Here is a 16,298-nt window from a genome sequence, read left to right on the forward strand (position 1 = left end):
TCTTCTATATTTTTATTATGACATAATTTGCACAACCTTTCTTCTCTGTTAACTTGCATGTATCTACCTCTTTCAATTTCAAGATTGTGTGCACTTAGACTTAGTTTTGCCAAAGGTGCTCTATCTTTCAACATATTCAATTGGTCAACATAGTGTGCACGTTTATTTGAAAAACAAAAATGTCGAAAAAATGATAGTTTTGATGATTCTGCAATAAATGAATTCTGTTCTTGTAAAATTTGTAATATATAAAGTTTAATTCTTTGATTTGTAGTGTTTTACCCCATGACTGCTGACAAATTGGACCTCGTTATTTTAGTATTATAGATGTATAGGTAAGTAATATTTTTCAATTTCTATTTTTAATTTTTGGTATAAGATAAAAACAAGATATATATTAAACATGTAGGTGTTGGTAAGTGTCAAAGAGCATCTCTCTAGTGAGTTTCATCTTGGAGCACTCAGTAGTGGTGCTGCGGGCTATTGGTTTAGGTAATTTGTTCAAGTCTTTTATAGTTTGGCAGAAAAATGAAAATTTGTAACGTACTGTCTTTTCTGCATCGAATTTGTCGCTATGTTTGTTTGTGGCTGGACCTGGTGTTTGATTTGCTTTTGATTAGCATGTCAGTATGTGGTATTGCAATTTTGTTGTTTGTTATTCTATGGAACATATTTAATCTGCTTTTGAATCTCCTTTCTTGTAATGTTGGCCAATGAAGTGTGTTTACCATGTTTGTTACACTTTCAGTATATTTGTAGTTGGAGCATACATATCTCGCTGCACGTCTTTGGACTTTATCTATGGAGTTAATGTTACTGTTGTATAAGGGTCCCAGACAGGGAAGCAGTATTCATGTTTTGGTCTAATAAGGGCTTGGTATTCTCGGTCTTTGATAGTTACTGTCTTACTGAGTTTATTTTGAAATTTCTTCTGATGAATCCAAGGGTCTTATTTGCTTTTGATGTCATGTTCTGAATGTGTTTTTTCCATTTTAAATTTGATAATATAGTTATACCTAAATATTTTGCATTTTCAGCTGACTCAAGAATGTGACCGTGCCTGTTATAATACAAATGGATAGGTGTTTTCTTTGCGGTCACTCGAAGTATGTTGCATTTGTCAGAGTGGAACAGCATTAGCCAGTCTTGTTCCCATTTGATTGCCCCTTTTATGTCTTCCTGGAGTTTAAAGCAATCTTATGTTGATTTTATCTGTCGGTAAATGATGCTATCGTCAGGAAAGAGCCTGATTTGACTGTGATGTAAAATTTAGTCAGGTAAGTCATTAATGTATATTAAAAATAGTATTGGACCTAAAACAGTACCCTGCGGAACACCTGATGTAACTGGTATGTTGTCAGAGGAATGGTTTTCTAGCATAGCTGTTTATGAACGATTTGACTGAGGAAAGATTTTATCTAGTTTGTAGCTTGATCTGATACACCGAAAAATTTAGTTTATATAGTTAACGGTTGTGGGGAACCTTGTCAAAGGCTTTTGCGAAATCCATAATGATTAGATCGGTTTGTATGTTTTTGTCGTTATTTGAACACAGCTGGTGAATTAGTGATATTATTTGGGATTCGCATGATCTATTTGCCCTGAAGCTGTGCTCCAAGTCATAAAGTATGTTGTTGGATCCAAGGTGTTTCTTGATGATGCTTGCAATTATGTTCTCTAATAATTTGCAGGAAATACATGTTAATGCAATTGGACGTTAGTTACCAGGATGCTGTTTTTCTCCTTTTTTGAAAAGAGGTGTTACATTTGCGTGGTTCCAATCGTGAGGGTCTATTCCTGTTTGCATTGATTTTGTAAAAATTAGAGTGAGTATGTCTGTGCATGTGTTAATGTGTTCTTTTTCAGTAATGTTATTTGGTCCTGTTGCCGTTTTTGGATTTATATTTTTAATTAATCTATAGATGCCTTCTTTGTTGATGTCTATTTTGTCCATTATTGGATGTGTTGATGGATCTTTGTCAGGGATAACTGTATTGATATCAGATGTAAAAGTTGATTTATATTGTTCGTTTAATATATTAGCTTTTTTCAAGGGATCTGTATAAAGAAAACCTTCACTCAAAAAGCTTGTCTGACTTGAGCATTTATCTAAAGTGACGTTGAAAACAGGCCTTGTACTATTATACTAATAGTATAGTAAGTATTCTAGTACAAGATCAGCAGATTTCCCCTATTCAGAGCTCACATTAAATGTATAAATGCACTTGTATGTAGCCTTTGATCCACCATTCATTCTATATTTTTTATAAGCATGCACAGCTTAGGTTTAATTATGTAGAAAACGCCTAAACCAAGTCAGTAATGTAACAGTTGTTGCCCATTGATGTGTTTGGGCTTTTGATTTTGCCATTTGATAAAAGACTTTCCATTTTTAACTTTAAATTTTCCTCGGATTTCAGTATTTTTGTGAATTTACTGGATTGTTGTAACGAGTATTACAGTATTATGCATTGTAACATAAAATTTATATCAACTGCTTTATGATGTTATGAAACTGCTTTTCTTATACCTACATAAAGACACTAGAAAATAGTCAGCTTCAGAATTGGATAAGAATTGTCATTCAATGTTTTTAATATTTTTTTCTCCACAGTAGCAGACAAAATTGGAGCAGATGTGGTATATCACCCCTCGAATCATCCAAGTATAAAAGAAATTTTAATTAACAGAAAGAATGATTCTGATTTTGAATTCAAATAGTATCTAAAGATCATGTCGATTTTTTTTTAGATAAAATAAACACAAAGAAGGCTACAGGAGCTGATGGTATTCCAGCAAAAATAGTAAAAAATTGTAAATCTTATATTGCACTACAGCTGACAACACTTGTAAATTTGTCAATTGAAAATAATTGTTTCCCTAATAAACATAAAGAAGCCCAAGTGATCCCCCTTCATAAAAAGAGTGACCCATTATTAAAAACAAATTATAGACCAGTTAGTGTCTTACCCATATTTTCTGAAATCTTTGAAAAAATATAGGAAATTCAATTAACTGATTATTTTGATAAAATATTTAATCCATTTTTGTGTGCATTTAGACGTGGACATGGATATCAGACCACACTTCTCAGAGTGTTAGAAGACTGGCGTGAAGCTCTTGATAAAAACCAGTAAATTGCAGCGGTATTAATGGATCTTTCTAAGCCGGCTTTTGACTGACTGCCTCACAATATCATGCTAGATAAATTATCAGCATATGGTTTAACCCCAATGCTGTTGCTCTTTTAAAGTCCTATTTATCTAATCGAAAACAGTAAAGTAAAGTCAACAATGTTCTAGTGGTTGGGCTGACATCCATAAAGGCGTACAACAGGGTTCGATACTAGGGCCATTGTTGTTTAACATATTTATAAATGATATTTTCTCTTTTCCATACCGCCACATGCAATGAACTTTGTATATAGTGTGCAGAAAGTTCTGTTCTTTTCGACATCCTTATTTCCCTCACTGTAAATATCCAATTTAGATGTATGAGCAAGGTTAAATGGTAGTTTATATAACTATGCAGATGACAATACTTTGTCTTTTGTACTCCAGATTTCGATTTACTAATTTCAACTTTGGAATCTGATTCAAAAATACTTATTGAGTGGTTCAGGGTGAATAACATGCAAGCAAATCCTGACAAATTTCAAGTTTTGGCTGTTGGCAAAAAGACCTTTGAAAAGAACCCATCTATACATATTCAAAATTCGAACCTTACATGAAAAACAGCAAAATTATTAGGCATAGAAATAGACTACCAGCTAAATTTTGATGTTCATATTAGCTCAATCTGCAGGAAGGCATCACAGCAATTAAATGTTTTAAAACGTTTAGGCTCAGTTTTGGATAGACTTAGTAAACTTACTATATTTCATACTTTTATTCTTAGTAATTTAAATTTTTGCCCTTTGGCATGGCATTTTTACACTGAGAACAATTCCAAAAAACTAGAAAAGGTGCAGGAAAGAGTACTCCGTTTTGTATATGAGGATTTTACCAGCTCCTACGAGGACCTCTTACTTAAAGCTAAGGTGCCCTCCTTGCAGATCAGACGGATAAGAACAATGGCTCTAGAAACTTTTAAAATTATTAACAACATAGCTCCTGTGTGCTTACAAAATTTGGTGAATGTCAAAAAATTTAAATATTCTTTCACGTATGTAAATATTCTTGAAATTCCACAGGTAAAGTCAATCCGTTACAGAAAAAAAATCGTTCAAATTTGCTGCTGCTACTTTTTGGAACAGCCTTCCAAACCATTTCAGGACTGAAAACAGTTTTTCACATTTTAAAAGTCTTGTTCAGTCCTGGAACGGTTTGGAATGTCGCTGTTCTGCTTGCAGATAATTCTTGAGCTGATTATTATTTATGCTGCTTTTGGTTGCTCTGGTGTAGCATGTTTTTACTTTATTCGAAAATTCGTTGCTTATTTTTATTGCATGCTATGTATGTGAGATTTCAACTTATCATTACAGGTTGTTTTATATGTCTAAATGCACTGTTTTTATGTTATTTATATGTTTTATATTCGGTTAAAAGCTCCTTAGAGCTTGTGTTGCTTATTTGTACTTATGCCGAATCAAAATAAAGTTTTCTTATCTTATCTTATCTTATAATTGTGAATTTTTTCCTAGTATGCCACACAGATTAACTATGTAGACTTGAGATTATATATTTAATTCAACATGTTATAAGGAGTTGTGGTATCACTATGATTGCCAATGAAATATATTCAACTAGTGTGGATTACGCAATTATAGATTTCCATACGGCTTTTAACAATGATAAGCAAAACCGTATACATTATATATATATGGTCATGCCGTAACATGACATATTGCGAAACAATTGAAAGAAAAAACCAACGACGATGTTTCTACAATTAATAAAATTGAGAATGGAAATGGGGAATGTGTCACAGAGACAACCACCCGACCAAAGAGCAGAAACAGCCGAAGGCCATCAACGGATCTTCAAGAGAAAACCTCGCACCCAGAGGCGGGCTACTAGACAGATGACTCCTAAACAAAACTATGAACTAGTTCAGTGAAAACTGAACGTCAAACTAAACCCCCAAAACTTATAAATGAACTAAAATTAACAATCATTCAAGACTAACAAAGGCCAGAGTATGACAAGCCGTTTTGCTATTTATTCTTACTTCAAAATAGCTCTTAAACTTTATAAGATATCTTATATAGTTTATAAGATATCTTATATAAATTAGTTTTCTAGTTTGAATTGTTTTACATTGTTATTTCGGGGTCTTTTATAGCTGATTATGTGGTATGGGCTTTGCTCATTGTTGAAGGCCGTACGATGACCTAAAGTTGTTAATATCTGTGTCATTTTGGTCTCTTGTGGAGAGTTGTCTTGCTGGCAATCATACCACATCTTCTTATTATATATAAGATATCTCCTATAATATATAAGATATCTTATATATTATAGGAGATATCTTGATAATCAAATAAATAGTTAACGGCTTGCCATAGCAGAGGCTCCTGACTTGGAACAGACTCAAAAATGAAGCTGGGTTAAACAAATTTATATTGGGATTTCATCCCCCTCCCCATACCTCTAGTCAATGTAGAAAATACACACAACACTGTACATAGTATAACTAAGATAAGAGAAGTCCGTCAGAATAGGAAACAAAAGAAAGTAAGGGAAATGACTATGGTGCATAGTTAAGCAGGTACTGTCATGCAATACAGATCCAGACTTCGATTAAACTGATTGAAAGATGATGTATTGATATATGGAAAGTCAAGCACAATTTCCCCTGTTAGGGGTTTAGTATAATACTAATGAGACCACTCCCCATCCAAGTCATAATATGTAAAAGAAACCACTATAGGTCAAAGTGTGGTATTCAACACGGAGCCTTGGCTCTAACACCAAACAGCAAGCTACAAAGAGCCAAAAAATTGACTAGTGTAAAACAACGGTCTAATCTATATACAAAATGAGAAAACGAGAAATACTTATGAACCAAATCAAAAAACGATAGCTACTGAACATCAGATTCTTGACTTATGCGGATAGGTGCAACCAAATGAAGCGGGTTTAAAAGTTGAGCTGCATATCTTATTATCAACTGAATATAGTACTACATAAACTTGTAGATAATATCCCATGGTTTTCCATCAACACAATGTTTTAAAAGCAAATTATTTCTTTAAAACATCAGAGGAAAAATGCAGTTTATATTTCAATATAGTAAATACACTTAGACATTTGATAATGTTTAGATTCTCCAGTAAAATCTTAATACATGTTTAATTTAAAGGTATTCATATTCGCCCCGAGACAAAATAATTCTAGACTTATCTAATACCTTTTGTTTGGCGTTTTTGAAAGAGGGCAAACTAAGCAACGGTAGGAGAGTATTATAGAAAAAAGTCTACACAATAACCATAAATGTAGCACCATAAGTGAGGGTCCGAACCTCATATCCATCTGAATCCGCCTCTGATTTTACTAATATTGAGAAGAAATTCCTCAGCCTTTCTGCACATGTGTTGCAACACAGTTAAATGTATCGGTAGTGATTTTTGTTTTTATCGTTTCTTGTTCAGTTCAATACAGCCAGTCTGATATATCAATTTCATGCGTCAATATTTCAATGTCAACAATTCAATTTGTGCAAATTCCAATAATTCTTTGACTCTTCCACAAAAAATCATTCTTATAATTACATTATCTTTTCAACCTATGACTGAAAAACACACGAAACAAAGTTTCATATTAAAGAGCACATGCCATGTAATAAATTTAATTACTTTAGATATTTTTTAATTTGGAGAAATGTTTTACATAGTTAAAAATTAAAAATTAAATATTAAATATGAGAATTTGAGTCAATTCAGTGCCCCTCTAACCCCAGACATTTAATTTAATTTTTGTTTATATAAGAAATGTTATGCACGAGTATTGTATACAAATGTATTGGAGTTGTAAATCTTGTGTGCTGTAGTATGTCTCAGCTTAAGCTAAGTGTGGACATGTTAAGTTATAAAAATTCGAAATTCGTTTCGTAATTTTCACAGACGTCATTTTTATAAATTCAGACGAAATTTTACAAGTGACGTCACTGTGAATCTGACCAACCTCGAAACATTTTGATGACCCCGACAAGACCCAATTTTATTATGGAGGTGCGAGAATTTCCACCTCGATAAACCATGGAAACTGTCTTCCCTTAATCGAATACAGCTATATACATTCTTTAATTTAGGAAATAATTTACATTATGATAAATATTTACACATAACTGGGATGTAATAAGCCTGGTTAGTGCAAAACATCGCTACCAGAGGCCGCTGAACTCCGAATGCAGATAAATCAAATATGGCAGCCGAGGACGGGGTATACCCCGCTCGCTGGGAAAATCAGTGCGATTTTAAAGGTATGCGTGTGAAATTTAACGAACCACTACCTGTGTTGTATTCATTATTAATGTGGGTATGAGTCCAGTTGTCATTTTGTTGATATTCACTAAAGATCGCAGTTTGTATTGATCGCAAAAATCTGCATCCCCATTGTGGCTTCAACTGTTGGTGTATTTTGATTTTGTACATGCCTGTGTATTGTGCTACAGGTCTAGATAAATGTCTTCATTTGATAGTTATTTGAGTGTAACTTTATCTGTTCATTTCAATAAGGAAGGAAATACAGATTGGGAAATGGTTATAGTTATATTTTGTAAATGTCTTCCTCTTTGCAGTAAATTGTACAGGCAGTAGTACCATTAGTATATGAATGATGTACATATATATATATATATATATATTGATACGCCGCTGATTTTACTTTAAAGGCTACTGATATGCTAACGGAAGTGCAGATTTATTTTAAATTGCTGCGGGTTAAATATTTTTTGGGGCCTCAACGAGAATTTCTTCTTACGAATAGGACAGCATAAAAATAAAAGGCTGTACAACGTATCTGAACCTTTTGCTTAAATTGAAACTTTTAATTCCTGATTTATCACCCCCACTTCGTTGTTAATTTTAAGTCCTTAGTTATTCTGTTAGGACTTGTTTATCTTTGACTATCTATTTTGTTCTTTGAATAATTTATGATTGGTATCTTCTGCATGTCTTCCTTTTAATATATTTAGTTGAAAAACTACAAAAGTAAACAAGCAGTTTATAATGAAAAATGTCAAGATACAATGTACCTCCTACATTTTTTGATAAACAAAACTTAGAAACAAGAAAAAAGTAAAATCGTTGAGGGACCTGGAAAAATGAACACCTGAAGGTACATGTATCTATTGATTTGTTTACCTTTATAACAATACTCTGATACTTATAATAACTTGGTCCTCGCACCTTCTTAACCTTTGTGTTTAAAAATATGCATTTTTGGCAAAAGAAAAATGATTCAACTTTTAACCAAAGTTTCTGTCATTGAAGGATACAAAATCGGAGTGAGAAACCATATTGTTTAGGTTATTGCAGTGTTCAATAAGCATGGAAAGGAAAATAACCCTTTACAGATTTGGTGCATCTAAATCTAGGTCAACTAAAAACTAGTCAATACCGGAATAAGTAGGTTTCGATTTAGAAAAACTGAGCAAGAGTTACTTCCCTTTTGATGTCATGTTTGAGGTCTAATATACCTCAGCCCATTCCATTTATCCCTCCTTAATGGTGGCACAGAGAAATAACACAAGAATCTACGAAGTCAATAGTAAATGCTCGCAAATACATTTGTACATATACTTGTCATTTGACATTTTTAAGTGGATATATCTATAAAAAGCTGTCCCTAGCTACCTGGTCAATTTTGTATTGTCTTAAAAATTTTATAATGCCCAAATCAATAATAGGCATATGCATTTTTGCTAAATGTCTTTTTGATTATGTATATGCAACACTGTCAAACTTGTTCATTCCCAAGTTGGGCCCAACCCAACGGAAATGTGGCCATTTCACTAAATCCTATCCCTTAACCCTTTCAACGCTACACAAAAAAATAGAAAATGGCTGCTAATGCTGCATTTTTTTTGTTTTCATTCATGAGAACAGTATATTCGTTTTTAGACTGCTGTATCTTTTTTATTATAAGAAATACAGAGAAAGTTATTGCATGAAAAAATGCTCAGGAGAGTATGAACTGTAATGTTGGGCAGTTATTTCAGTAAAAATTTTATCAGGTTACCTGCATTTTCAGGTAATTAACAGGTAAAAGGTGTAATTTATTACATTTGTGTTGAATTTGGAATAAAAACTACTTTTAGTCTTCATCTATTTTGTTGTTTTATCTGCCATATATATATAATAAAGAAGACACCAGTTGCTAGATTCCGTAGCGTATTGCACCATACACAACATATTATGTAATCGTGGCACAAATAAGTGGCTCCGTCCTCAAAAATTTTCAGTCAACATCCGTTTTCCCCCCTTTTTTCTATGTCTCGTAATGATCGACCAAATCATATTTCCCACACGAATTGAATGTGATAAACACCTTGAGATAACAAGAAACCTTTTAACTAATCCTCGTTGTCAGTTTCGCCATAGAAATGCTGAAATATTTCCATATTTACAGCTTCGTTTCTGATTTCTGCCATTTGCATTTGTCAAAATATTTGTTTTTATTTTCCTTCAATTTTCCTTCTACTGCATGAATTTACCATAAAAATTGCTAGGAATTGAAGTGCAAATGAGACCTTGTATATCCTCGATTCATACAAGGAAAAATTAGAGAGGACCCGAATGAAAACCGAATGGTTAAACAGTCCTTATGAAAAATCCGTTGTCATTGCTGCATATGCCGTGAATAGCAGTGGCGGAAGGCGCATGCCATCGCGGCATATGCCGTGTATAGCGGTGAAAGGGTCAAACTACCAAATATGGCTGCTCAAAATTGTAATATTTTCACCCCAAACATGTACATGTCCAAATTATTTCTATCCTCCAAAACGTTTTGAATCTTTTAGTGCTAATATGTCCTCTGGTCTGTAATAGTCACAAGGGACTCAATTTAAAACACCAGTTTTTTGCTGGAGTTCAAACCAAAACCATTATTAAAAGACATCAAATTGTCATCAATGCTAAATAACTGTGTTACAACGCAGGGATGAAATCTAAAGTGGAAATCTCATAAGTTGCAAAGATTGTAAAATAATCACAGAAAGAATAAAAAGAAGGAATGTGGATACAGTAAATATCTTAATGTCAGTACCTGAAAATGCTTGACAAAAGAATTTAAATTAATTGGTAGTCCAAATGTTCTTGTTGAGAATTTGTATGGAATACTTTCTCTTTGTGCTTTTAATTTAAAGATCAGGTCTAAGGTCCCTGTTATAAGATCACCTTTATTTGATTTCAAACTAAAGTTGTAACGAATCATTTGTCATACAGGTGGATACATTTCATGGATTTTTCTAGCATTCCACAGGGTCCGGTTTTCGGACCCATTCCCAACGGCAAAAACCCTACATTTTTCCAAATTTTGGTAGCAAAATTCCCAAATGATCACAAAATTCATTTTCATCTTTATTATTCATGACAGAGATGTTTATTTTATTCAACCGATAGCTTTATGTCAAAAATCGCCAACAAGTAATGTGTAAATCCAAGTTGAAACATATTGAATGAAAACAACATTGACAAACAATGGCTGCCATAAATAAACAGGAAGTGTGGGAATATACTAAAACCAGGTCAAATCTGGAAACAGACAAGTATATAATTCCGGGTTTGTCAATCAAATACAGTAAATAAAAAATGAAAAGAACCAAACATGTGACAGCTACATGTATCCTAGCAACACTAAAATTGAAAACTAAAAGATGTATAATAAAGAAAATAGAAACAGGATATATTTTATACAGAACCCAAAATATTTTAGTTCACAAAATTTCATGTCAAAATAAAAAAAATGTAACAATCCTTTAAGTTAGAACTCATTATTTTGATACTCAAATAAACTTTAATACCATGTTGTTATATTTAAAAAAAACCCAAAGAAGGTGTAGTCCTTACTTTATTTTCACCAACAAAAAAAATAATTATGAACTAAACATACTAAAACTAACATCTGGTATATTGGTTGTTTTTCCCAATTTCATTGAAAACCGCATTAAAAAATTCCCAAAACTGGCCAGGGTCCTTTTTCCCAAAATACCCAGATAAACCCCTGCATTTGAACACTTTTGAAATATATGAAATTTTAATTTGTCGTTTGTGAAAAATATACACTTTCTCTGTCCTATATATACACAAGCTAGACAAGTATGGGTGTACTGAGATAGTGTCATATTATCACATTTAGGGGATGGGACACTTTTAAGGGGAAAAAGAGGTTTCTGAGTGTTATATATGTACATGTAGAACTCTTAAGTGCGATGATCATGCTAAAGTACGATGGTCACGCTTAATTGAGATGGTCTTCGCTAAAGTGTGATGGTTAGCAAAAGTATAGACGTAATAAAAGTACTATGGATTATGACGTGAATAGTCGTTTATACAAACAAAAAGATGAATATGCCCAAAGATAAATGTAGAATATAACAACTTTAAACCAAATGTCCATGACTTACTTAATTAAAACCTAACCGAGCTTTGTCGGCTGAGGCAAATGTTTTTTTTGGGTGATGGAAGTAGTACTTGTGTCCTGCAGTGGACTATTTTACTATACAGACACAAAAGTATACGCATAAGAATGATGAATCCTTTATCTTGTTTCTATTGAAATCATTGTTTATGTTGCAGTTTACTTTGCGGTTAAAATATGTCGATTTTATCGAAAAGTAAAGTTGGTAAAATAAAGCTACATGTTTCATGCTTTAATCATAAATACAACTTGTCCGCTAAAACATTACTTTGTACATTGTAGGAAATACAACTTGTATTTGTACTCGCTGCGAAAAAGGAGAAAGCTTGAAGAACATGGCATTTCTCTTTCATTTAAATTAAGATTTTTTCAAACAAAAAAATAGTTATGCAATGAACGAATTTTGTATTTGTAATTTACAATGATGACATTCAGGGGAGATATTCACATTAGGGGTAGCCTTGTGAATGGCAAGTTTCACCAATTATCCAAATATTTGATACCAGCCCGATTTAAAAAAAAATCATATTCAGGATATATATATTTCAGTCGCACCTGAATTATCATTTTAGCAATTTACGTAGTCGTTCTTCTTGATTCAGAAACAATCACTTAAGCCTTCTAGTAATTATAAAGCCTATCACTTATGTTACAAAACCTTGGCATACTAGCTTTTGCAAGAAGACTTTTTATTAACACCCTTTTGGTCCATCGCACTATAGCGTGATATTCCATCATACTTTAGCAAACAAACAATCATCGCACTTTAGCGTGATACACCATTGTACTTTAGCGTAGACCATCGCACTTTAGAGCAGACCATCAAACTTTAGTGTGACCATCGCACTTTAGAGAGACCATCAAACTTAAGTGTGACCATCACACTTTAGAGTAGACCATTAAACTTTAGAATACCATCACACTTTAGAGTCCTACATATATATATATGAATTAAAATTTTACATAGACACTACTGAGTCATAGGCGGATCCAGTGGGGGGGGGGGCCCAGGCCCCCCCTTTCGTGGGAAAAATTTGGTTGATTATATAGGGAATCATTGAAGCATGACTGGAGCGGGCCCCTTAGGTCAGTCAGCGGGCCCCCCCTTAGGAAAAGTTCTGGATCCGCCACTGTGCGTCTACTCTCATGGATCTATAGGAAAGAAACTTTTCTCCAGGTTGGGGATTGTGCAATAGGCCAACAACCTATCCTTGTAAAAAACTTAAAAGTTACAGAACGCAAAATGCATTCGTGCCCTATGCGACACATGGCGCTAACGGGAGTTGTAAGTAACTACTTTCATTAATTACACAATTTTAAATAATACATTAAGAGTAAAGTTCCTTTAAAATTTCCATTCCATCCATTTTGTCTCACTTTAATCATGTTAATATACCCTACAGGGAATCTTTTTCTTTTTTAGCAGACCTTGCATAAATCACTTATTTCTTTTTCCTGTATGTAAATATGGCTGTTATCTTTTTGTGCCACAACTTATTTGTGCCAATGTTACTTCTGTGCCACTTCATTTTGAAAACTAATAGGTTTTATTTGTGGCAATATGAATATCCATTGCAACAATTGTACACAGATTTAGATTTATGTCATGTCCTGAACCTTTGTGAGAGTACAAATAAATGTATCTAAAACACAAAAGTTGACGGACCTGAAGAGACTTCATTAATTTCGAACTAATTTCTCCATGGTTTTTTTTTATAAATGTCTTTGTGATCTCCTACAATGACTATAGTTTTTTTCTCTGACATTATTTTCTTGAACAGATATCTTTACATGTGAAAAACTATTCTTACTGAACAATTTGTTTGTTGATGTTCTGTTTAATCTAAAGTGAGATTTGATACCATTTATTGGCACAATTAAAACCATAAGAAAAATTAAAGAGTGTCGTAATTGATACCTTTTCAAAACTAATTGGCGCAAATTAATTCTGGCCAAGTAACATTAAAGGAGAGCTGACGTTTAAGTTAATAATTGAACTTTGACACCTCACAAATGTAACAGTTTGTATTAGTCAGTCAGATGATAAGTAAAAACAGCTAATTTAGTCACCTTTTGTTTTATTAACTTGTGAAAATCTTGAATTTTCGACAATAAAAAATCCTGATGTTTACTTATTGAAATAATTAATTAACATATAGATATCTTTAAAATATGCAATAAATTACAAGGGCACAATCATTTTTTAATGCATTTGCCATAGGATACCAGTCTGATACCAGTGGTGTCCCATACCAATCTGCCAAACCAATTTGGTTTCTGTCTGACATTGTTTAAATAGTGTTGTAGATTTTGCCTGTCCCCAAAAAACATGAACAATTAAGTTATTGTGTTATGTTTTAAAATGTAATGTGTTGTTTCCTGATGACATGGATGATATTCATGGTAAAAATTAAGGCCGACATTTGTTGCCAATGTGACTTATTATTTGGACCAATCAGCATGCAATGAGAACTCACAAAAAAAAACTTGATAACATGACAAATGAAAATCATGCATAGCGAACTCTTGCAAAAGTGACTTGATATATAAACCAATCAATGCAACAGGATCTCAAACTAATTAATAATTTATTTATAGTTATAGTCACTGTACTGAGACTGTGATAACACTAGACATTTTGATAGGAATTGCTATACAATTTGACAGACCTGCATCTATTTCATTGGTTGTTGACAACTACACAAGTGTACTGAAACAAGAAAGAATGGGTTGCAGTTCCTGATACTAAAAATGTCAGAGTTAAACAGCCCAAAAAAATATTTATGGTTTTGCAGCAAAAATTGACTTAAAATGCAGTACATATGAAATTTTAAAAATAATTCCAATCCAATTGGAACAGGTCAAGATTTTATTCTTTTTGCTTAAAAAAAATTGCCATTTAAATCTAAAAATATAATTGTCCTATGGTAGTACATGTAACCATTTTGATTTGTGTCAGGAACTTCACATCAACGACTCATTTCAGTGGTATTAAGATCAATTTTAGTTGTAATATTTATTGTGAAAAGAGCCCCTTAGCTTTGTTAGATTTGGTACCAAGCTACATTTGAGCATGCTTTACCATGTGACACTCTCACTTTCATTTCAGTTTTTCTCATCAACTTCCTTGAAGATCAAATCCACATGATACTTATATGACTTTCTTATTTTTACACAATAAGAGCCATGCTTGAAAGTTTTCTTGGAAATTGCAAATAAGAGCTTCTTGAAATTTAATATATATGGCTACATATTTACATGCTATATCCTGTGAAGCAATTTCTCATTCCTTACTTCCTGATTTAAGATTAAACTCATTTTTATCAGGAATTACGAATCATGATCAGAACACCTTAAAATTTGATATTAGAATTCATTTCAGCACACTATTGAATGTGATGTGTTTTCACATCCATTGTTCTTCATCTTTCATTTTTAAACCAAAAAAAATGATAGCTATGTTTCATTAGTAAGCATTTAAAATTGATTTTAAAAAAAATATTAAGATCAGAAAAAGTACTTGACTTTATAACACTGGTAAACATATGTGTACCTCTGTGTTTTTAACATTTGTGTTATACATGTAACTACTTTTCAATTGCTAGCTTTACATGTAGAAGGCTTTAGATATCTGAATGTTTAAAAACTTATGAAAACAAGAATAATATTTCTAATAACAGACTATTATGGTCATTTCCTATCTCTGAACATATTAGATTGAAAATATTATATTGATTTTGTGTAAATTATTAATGAAATGTTTGTTAAAGCATCACTAATAAAATTTCCTTTAAAATGTAAAATTTCATCCTTTTTTGTGCATGTAAACACCTGTTTTATATCAAAACTGAAATATTTTTGGGTAAAACTTCTTCAAATCATCAGTTTTACTTTAAAAGTGCTTTTTAAAAATACTGCTACTCTTTGAAAACAAATTAGTAATAAACTTGGTTAAAAAACAATAATTGTATGAGGTTACACATAAACTAGTGTTTCAATGGTTTTGAGTTGAACAGATATCAATTGTTAACCTGTTTAACCAATGTGTTTCAAAGTTTATTATGTTGCAACTTTTGTAACAAAATGCATGGAGATGACATATTACTATAAGTTAAACATAATTGTATATCCCCTTAACAATAATCAACTCAAAAAGGGTAAATTTAATTACCAACTGCTGCTATTAGTGCAAACTTCCATTTACATTAAATGCTTCAACAAACTCCATAAGTTTTAATCAGTCATGCGCTTCATAATTTTCATTAACTGTATATAGTAAAATATACAATGTACCTGTAAAAGCCGCATTGCTGGTTTATGTCATCCAATCGTAGTTACATGTAACATAAACAAAACTTGTGCTTAGTACTGCAGGTATAAAAACAAACACCTATATTTACAAACATTTGACCGATACAACATCACTTGTCCCATAACTTAATCAATATATTTCTACTGTTCAGGAGTTATGGTCCTTGATAGATTGATTATAGATTTGAAAATGGCACATATGGCGATTCTGTGCAATATTGTATGAAATGTTCATGATGTCCAACCAAAGTTTTTCAAATTTTCATATGATGCAACAGATGACAAAATGGCGTTCAAGTTTGATATTGACAATTTTGACTTTTGCTGTTAATGACATTATTCATGATAGATTGGAAAATAGGCACTAAGGATGGCAGGACAAAAAAGCCTGAAATCCTTATACATTAT

The 16,298-nt window shown here is 32.5% G+C and overlaps 1 protein-coding gene across 2 annotated transcripts in view; it reads left to right on the forward strand.

Annotated features, from left to right (window-relative positions):
- The first annotated feature begins 7,091 nt into the window (after window positions 1-7,091).
- Window positions 7,092-16,298, forward strand: part of LOC139513196 (mediator of RNA polymerase II transcription subunit 1-like) — a 40,053-nt gene continuing 30,846 nt past the window's right edge. The window contains exon 1 of one of the 2 annotated variants that reach the window (XM_071301476.1): window positions 7,092-7,419. In XM_071301476.1, the coding sequence (XP_071157577.1) occupies window positions 7,362-7,419 (58 nt within the window). In that variant the 5' untranslated portion in view covers window positions 7,092-7,361. The remainder of the gene's footprint in view (window positions 7,420-16,298) is intronic. The other variant, XM_071301477.1, reaches the window with a different exon arrangement.

The sequence above is a fragment of the Mytilus edulis genome, chromosome 2 (genome assembly GCF_963676685.1).
Source record: "Mytilus edulis chromosome 2, xbMytEdul2.2, whole genome shotgun sequence".
Classification (NCBI taxonomy): Eukaryota; Metazoa; Mollusca; class Bivalvia; order Mytilida; family Mytilidae; genus Mytilus; species Mytilus edulis.